General features: G+C 38.2%; 1 protein-coding gene across 1 annotated transcript; it reads left to right on the top strand.

Annotated features, from left to right (window-relative positions):
• Nucleotides 1-4289: 4289 nt before the first annotated feature.
• LOC127079917 (uncharacterized) lies at nt 4290-7453 on the top strand. The gene is made up of 5 exons (XM_051020267.1): nt 4290-4713; nt 5783-5932; nt 6111-6207; nt 6349-6512; nt 6621-7453. Exons 1-5 carry the CDS (start codon nt 4290-4292, stop codon nt 7451-7453), a joined length of 1668 nt encoding a protein of 555 aa, XP_050876224.1.
• Nucleotides 7454-7891: the final 438 nt, after the last annotated feature.

Below are 7891 nucleotides of genomic sequence, written 5' to 3'. Positions count from 1 at the left end.
CAGAATTATTTTAAAATATTTAAAAAAAAGTCAAAAATCATTTAATTCACAAAAATATCAAAATTATTCCAAAAAAATGATTTTAATTCAAAATAAGGAAGAGGGGATATATTTAAAGATTTTTGGTGAAAGTCCCATATTTTTTGGATTAAAAATGAAATTTCTATGAATTAAATAAAATAAAATGATTAAAAGGAAAATCAGAAAATAAAAAGAAAATAGAAAAAACACGGGTCATCAGATCTCCCTCGTTAATTGAGTTGGCAGATCTGATGGCCGCAACACACGCTCCATCATGCACCTTAGTCAACACGTGTACACACTTGATAATCAGAAGTAAAGGCTAAGATTAAAACATTCAAATGAGATCAAATGGCTGGAAGGGCGCCAACGCACCACCGGATCCCTAGCTCCGGTCTTATTCTCCGGTGGATCTCACCGGACTGGTCCACCACCAACCTCCATAAAAATGGAAAATGAATACACTAATTTAAAGGAAAAAATGCTCAAAAGTCCAAATTTGACCTCAATTTCTTCCAATTCCACGTATATTAAAAGATACATGGATTTGGAATTTAAGGTGTGTGATATGAGTTGCTTCGATTTGACCTCAAAGTAACTCAATCTTGTTGCCTACATTGGTAGGACTTCAGTCAACCAAAAATTAATGGAAATGATGGAGAATTGGGAGAGAATCGACGAGAGAAAGTTTCACAAAAATCACCTTCTGTTTGCAGTAATGAAGCTCGATCTGGATCTCAATTGGCTTGGGCTTGCTTCTATTTGTTTGTAGAAGATGAAATGAGAGCTCAAATGGCTTGGACTCTTGGAGTTTCAACTTCAAAACAGAAGTGAAATTGAAACACAATTTTCAAATGAAAGCCTTCAAGATTATTCTTTAATGGAGATGGCAAGGTTGCAGGAGCAAAGCTTGGGCAAGGTGTCCCCAATTTTGAGCATAATGGCTTGTATTTATAGGCTCAAAGATTCATTTCTACACCATTCCAAAAAAATTGTCAAAAATATAAATGTTAGTGTGCATGCTTGCATGGGCGTGTGATAGGCCCATGAAATGATTGGAAATGGTCGAAACTTGTGTACATGTGATGCTGAAAGCTTAACATGAGACCATGCAATTGTATTTGATAATTGGTCATGAGAATTATCCAAATGGGACCATGAAATGTAACCATGCGCAAGTCCTTGAAAAATGCTCCAATGTCATGATCTTGGACTCTTTAGAAAGGTGACATGAAGGAGAACAACTTTGATGCTGAACACTTATTCATTTAGAACTTGGATCATGATGAATTTTAAGGTGGAAGTTCGAGAAATCAAACATAGTTGAAAAATTTCTAAGTATAAAGTCAAATGATCACTTTTTCCACCTTGAATAACTTTTGCTATGAGCTTCAAATGAAAATGGTTTCTTCACCAAAGTTGTAGGTATTTAACTCCTATTAAATTTAGTCACAAATTTGACACCATTTTAATCTTTCATGAGAGACTTATGGGTTTTATAAGTTGAGGAAAATTGATTGCTCAATGGTAATGACCCAAAATGACCTATAATGTTTCCTCTTGGCACATGCCCTTGCAAGTAGATTTTGACATTTCTCAAAGAATAAAAGTTGGATAAGGAATCTTGAAATTTATCATGAAACTTGGATGGCCTACATATCATAAAAATTGAGCAAGTTATGGTTCTTGGAGGTTGACCTTCCATCTATGGCATAGACAAAATGACCTATAATCTTTTACCATAAAAAATGACTTTTCAAGAAAAATTAGCTCTTTATGTCAACATAATTTTTTTTTGTAATGTAATAAAGAGTAAATTTTATATTGTAATCATTTTCATATGACAAAAATTGTAGGATATAGGGTCTAGGTAACCCTAGATTTGACCAGTTGACTTTCTTTGGTCAACTTCTTTGAACCAACTTGCAAACTTGAGGTTCCTTTTATCTTTGGGGATCATGGAGAATCATATATGCTTGAGATGATGTATAATGAAATATCCCTTGATATCCTTGACCAAGTGATGAAGAAACTTGCTAAGAAAGTCACACAAGATACCCAAATGAATTAGGGTTTCCAAGGCAAACAAGCTTTAAACTCTTGATGAATTCTTGATAAAAATGATAAATGAAGAATATGGGGATCCATATATGATGCTTAGAACCATTGTGAACCTTTAATTGATTGATCTCTTTCATTGAGGGTCTTAAACCCTATATATGAGCTTGCTGAGGCATAGGTGGACACACACACACACTACCTACAAAATGAACAAAGCTACATATAGACATATTTTTGGTATTTTGGTTAGTAAACAAAGAAAAGCAAAATATGATACAATGAAAAGTGCATGGTGACCTCTCCTAATACAAACCCAAAGAATAAGGGGTGAGGAGGATACCAAGGTGGGATCCCAAAGCCAATGCAAATGATGAGATAGCATGAGGGATATTAGGGTCAAAATTGGGGTCTTACACCAGGTATCAGACCGAAGCTGGAGACATAGCGAATAATGAGGATTTGAAGTTGAAATACTTTCCAAGTTTTCTTACAAAAAATGCGTTCACATGGTTTACGAAGCTACCTCCACAATCAGTCCAAACGTGGACGCAATTGGAGAGATTGTTCCATAAACAGTTTTACATGGGGCAGTCGGAAATCAGCCTGAAAGAACTAGCCAGTATCAAATGAAAGACCACTGAGTTAGTTGATCAGTATTTAAACAGGTTTAGACTGTTGAAAGCGAGATGCTTTACTCAAGTCCATGAGTATGAGTTGGATGAGATATCAGCAAGGGGTTTAGATTATTCTATAAGGAAAAAATTGCATACTCAATATCTGAGGGATATGGCGCAATTAGTTGACAGAGTTTGACACATCCAACACCTGAAAGTTGAAAAGACCAAAATTGGTCGATATCATAAGAAAGAGAAAGTATCATATATCATAGTCGAAGGATGCTCTTTTGACTATAAAGAGATGATCGACGAAAGCAAGGTCAACGTGGCGGAACTTAAGCCTGGACCTCCATACACGTGTAAAGTTTTAAAGCCATCGAATGGGAAAAACCCCACCGAAGCTGAAAAACAGATAAATACGTTGCAAAGACTTATACATTTGATGTGTCTAAATGCGATGAAATCTTCGATGTATTGGTTAAAGATGGTCAAATCATTTTCCCTCAGTGTTTAAAGGATCCCCCCTATAGAACAGAAAAAGAAAAGGGGATTCTGTAAGTTTCATAATTTTCTTGGTCATAAAAGTTATCAGTGCGTTCTTTTCAGGGACTTGGTGCAATAGGCATTGAAAGAAGGGAGCCTTCAATTTGGAGAAAGGTTAAAGATGCAAGTGGACTCTGATCCTCTGAAGGTTGAAGAAGCTTTGTATTCTGAGCCTCTCGAATGCATGATGGTCAATACTACTGATGATCTCATGGAATCTTCAGATATGGTGTCTTTAGCTGAGTCTTTTGAATTACTAATGGTTGAAACTACTGCTAGTTTCGACAAAAAGGCTGAAAATGGATTGGAGTCAGCCTATCCCCAACCAGGCTAAAACCTTGCAGATTTCCAAGAGAACTGCAAACTAAGTGGGTCAAAAGCGCTCCTATGCCCGAAGTGCAGTGTGGTGTTCGACGAGAAAGTCGCTGAAAGATTGGAGTCTGGCAAGAAGAAGGCATCAAAAAAGGAGAAACATGTCGTCCCTAGATTCTTGTTCGACAAACGTGGGGCAGCACGACGAAACAAAGAATACATGAGGAAATTCCAACATCCTCAACCAAAGACTTTCCTTCCACCGTCATATGTTCCATAGTAGAAGTGGGAAGAATAGGTGAACTAGAAGGAGGCAAGAGACCAAAGTTGAGAGTGTTAGAGTTAAAGAAAGAAACAACGTCTCTAGAAAAGAAGCTCGAGACAAGGGGATATGGGGTTTCTCCCAACTACAAAGTAAAGAACCCAATGACCAAAACACAATGGAGGTGTTACCATAGGAACAAAAAAGCTGGGAAAAAGGTTACGACCGCACACTTAAAGCCTATCGAAACCTCTGGACAAAAGGGAAAGATGGTGGATAATAAAAAAATGGTCATAACTATTGATCCGACAGGGAAGAAAGCAGTAGTATCTTCCTAAAGTATGAAATGTTCATCTCAGGTCGAGAAAAAAGAAGAGCCAGAGGACGTGCTTAAATCGAAAGAGGAGGAGCCTGAATACTTCCCTCAGTCGTAAGAAGGGTAGCTTGGATACTCTCCCCAGTTCGACGAAGACATGCACGACGAAACCAATGATGATACATATGGCGATGACTTCGTCATTAAATGTGGCATTGTATCAGTGTTTCCAGTTGAATATAATATGGTATCAGAAGTCTCCGAAACTGAGGAAGACTTTATGCCAGATGAAACTGTTGGAGGAAAACCACTATGCTATTACATCATGAATAATGGTGTGGTTGAGGAGCAAAAATCCATGTTCGAAAGACCTAGCCCAGGGATGATGTATTATCTGAAGCCTTTATTCATAAGGGCGAAGGTTGATGGAATAACAGTAAACAAGGTGTTTGTAGATGGGGGTGCAACCGTCAATTTAATGCCTTATACCATATTTAAGAAAATGGGGAAGTGTGACGACGATCTACGACAACACAATATGGTTCTATCAAACTACGAAGGAAAAACCAGTAACATACTGGGTATGGTCCAGGTCGATTTAGCTGTTGGCACAACTACACGCTCGACGCTTTTTATGGTAATAAATTCTAAAGAAAATTTCAACTTACTCCTAGGACGAGAATGAATCCATGGGATAGGAGTGGTACCCTCTACTGTACATTAACGACTCATAATCTGGCTAAAGGATGACATCATAGAAAATATTGAAGTTGCCCAGAGCTATTACCAGATCGGCGAGGCCAAGGGTTCAAAGAAATCCTTCGACTAGCATCTGGAAAACATTGCGCCTTGTGATGATGAATCATGGTCCTATACTTCAGTAAACACTGGTCGTGTGTTGAACCTTGATCCCGACCATAGTTTCATATGGGATGATGAGGAAGAAATTAAGCCAGAGATGATAATTCCACCTACGGGGTGGCATGCAGTCGATAGAGATCACTGCTGAGTCAAAATGTTTGGCTCGAACTTAGGCCTATTTGGATGAAAACAAATGGGAGTCAACCCTAGAAAAGGAGAGACTTCAGAACATGGATTTCCAAGCCAAAGAGGTAGAAAATGGTCGATGAGACCAAACAATAACTTCAAAAAGCCGGAGGCTTGATTGCATCTATGACAATGAGCCTTTGGGGTTTGAGAAAAACTCATTAAATGAGTTGCAGAAAATGCAAGCACAAGACCCACTCAAAGAAATTTATCTAGGAGATGAAGTCGCGAGAAGACCAACGGACATAAGTACCAAAGTTGGGTCTAAGATGAAGGCTAAGCTGATCGAAGTATTGACAAAATACAGAGATTGTTTCGCCTGGGACTACGACGAAATGCATGGCCTGAGTCGAAGTGTGATGGAGCATTGATTTCCTATTCAACCTTGGAAAAGGCCAGTGAAGAAACACCCTCGATGTTTTCCCCATAGATCACTATAAAGATCAAGTAGGAGATCGAAAGACTTCTCAAAAGTCGGTTCATCAAAACTGCAAGGTATGTCGCATGGTTAGCTAATATAGTACCTATCATTAAAAATTGAGAGAATGAGAAGATATGGATTAAAAATGAATCCATTAAAATGTGCTTTTGGTGTACATGCAGGAGACTTCTTAGGTTTCTTGGTGCACAAGAAAGGCACCGAGATCAATCAAAACAACATAAAAGCAATTTTGGATCTCAAGCCTCTGCCGACAAAAAAAACTCCAGTCTTTGTTGGGGAAGATAAACTTCTTGAGAAGATTCATATCAAATGTAAGTGGCAAGACAAGGGTTTTTTCGCCAGTCCTCAAGATCAAGAAAGAGAGTGATTTTCACTAGGGACAGGAGCAGCAAGAGGCTTTTGACGCCATCAAAGAATACCTTACAAAGCCTTCCATTTTGTTACCCCCTAGTAGTAATAAGAATATGAGTTTGTATATTATTGTGTCAGATATGACCATAGGAAGTATGTTAGCTCAAGAGGATGTCAGTGGTTTCGGAAGACCCATATACTACCTCAGTCAATTTTTGATAGATGCTGAAACTAGGTATAGTTTGATTGAAAAACTGTGCCTATGCCTGTACTTCTCATGTATGAAATTAAAGAAATATATAAAACCAGTTGATGTTTATGTTTCGTTTCACTAAGATGTTATTAAACATATGTTGTCTAAACATATTCTGCATAGTTGGATTAGAAAATGGGCACTGGCATTAACAAAGTTTTCTTTAACATATAAGCCTTTGAGGGCTATGATGGGCCAAATAGTAACAGATTTCATTGTGGATCATGCCATAGTAGAACCTTCACTAAACATGGTTGATACGAACCCTTGGCGATTATATTTCGATGGTTCAAGCCACAAGGATTGAATAGGAGTTGGGATATTAAGACTATCCCCACAAGACATTCCGACAAGGTTTAATTGTAGAGTAAACGGAAAATGTTCCAATAACGAAGCAAAATACGAGGCCCTAATAGTTGGTCTTAAAATCTTAAGAGATTTAGGAGCCAAGAAAATAGAGGTTAAGGGAGATTCAGAGTTGGTTATTAGACAAATCACACGAGAATACAAGTGCATTAAGGAAAATTTATTGATGTATTTCACAGTGGCGACACAACTATTGGAATGCTTCGAGGTCGTTAGCATTGCGCATGTTCCAAGAATGGAAAACCAAGAAGCCAACGAGTTTGCCGAAATCGCCTCTCGATACAAGATATCAAAATCAAGACTCAATGATATTATCGAGATACAGGAGAAGATGGTACCGAATGCCCCGTCGTCACCTAATATGGCAATCCCAAGAATAGTGGGGGAGGGGGACGCCGACAACAGTTTCAACTACGACGAAGGTATCGACGATGAATGTCTCGAAAATTTTGCAGTACACAAAGTTTTTTCCATTGAAAACTTATCACAATCAGATTGGAGAAGACCTATCATAGAGTACTTAGAAAATCCAGTCAGAAACACTGACAGGAAAATCAAGTACATGGCTCTAAGTTATATACGCCTGGGAAATGAGTTGTTTAAGAAAACCCTAGAAGGAATTTTGCTCAAATGTTTAGGAAATACAGAAGCCTATTTGTCCGTATCTGAAGTACATAGTGGAGCCTGTGAAACGCACCAAGCAGGCCATAATATGAAATGGATGTTATTTCGACAATGCGTTTATTGGCCCAGTATGTTAAAAGATTGTATCGAGTTTGCCAAAGGGTGCCAGGAATGTCAAATGCACGCAAGCGTCCAACACGTACCAGGAATTGAGCTGCACGCAATTATTAAGCCTTGACCTTTTAGGGGATGGAAGTTGGATGTCGTCAGTGAAATTCTACCAGCTTCATCGAAACAACAAAAGTTTATCCTGGTCGGAATATACTACTTTACAAAATGGATAAAAGCTATCCCTTTGGTGAAAGTAGATCAGGAGGTTGTGATCGAATTCATTTAAAAACATATCATATATAGGTTTGGCATTCCAGAAACCATCACCACAAACCAGGGTTCGCTTTTTGTTGGGAAAAAGATGCAGGAATTCCCCGTCAAAACAGGTTTCAAGTTGGTAACTTCCACACCTTATTATGCCCAAGAAAATGGCCAAGTTGAAGTAGCCAACAATGTGATAATTAGTTTAATAATAAAACATGTTGCCAAAAAGCCAAAAAAAATGGCACAAGACGCTAGACCAAATTTTATGGGCTTGTCAAACATCCCCAAAAGAAGCGACGAA

Source organism: Lathyrus oleraceus, chromosome 5 (assembly GCF_024323335.1).
Source record: "Lathyrus oleraceus cultivar Zhongwan6 chromosome 5, CAAS_Psat_ZW6_1.0, whole genome shotgun sequence".
Taxonomy (NCBI): Eukaryota; Viridiplantae; Streptophyta; class Magnoliopsida; order Fabales; family Fabaceae; genus Lathyrus; species Lathyrus oleraceus.
This window is presented reverse-complemented; position numbering and strand designations above follow the sequence as displayed.

Coding starts and splice junctions, on each gene's coding strand:
- LOC127079917 (XM_051020267.1), top strand. CDS start 4,290: ATGCACGACGAAACCAATGATGATACATATGGCGATGACTTCGTCATT. Junction 4,714..5,782: donor AAAAACCAGTAACATACTGG/GTATGGTCCAGG, acceptor GTGTACATGCAG/GAGACTTCTTAGGTTTCTTG. Junction 6,513..6,620: donor TTGGCGATTATATTTCGATG/GTTCAAGCCACA, acceptor CCAATAACGAAG/CAAAATACGAGGCCCTAATA.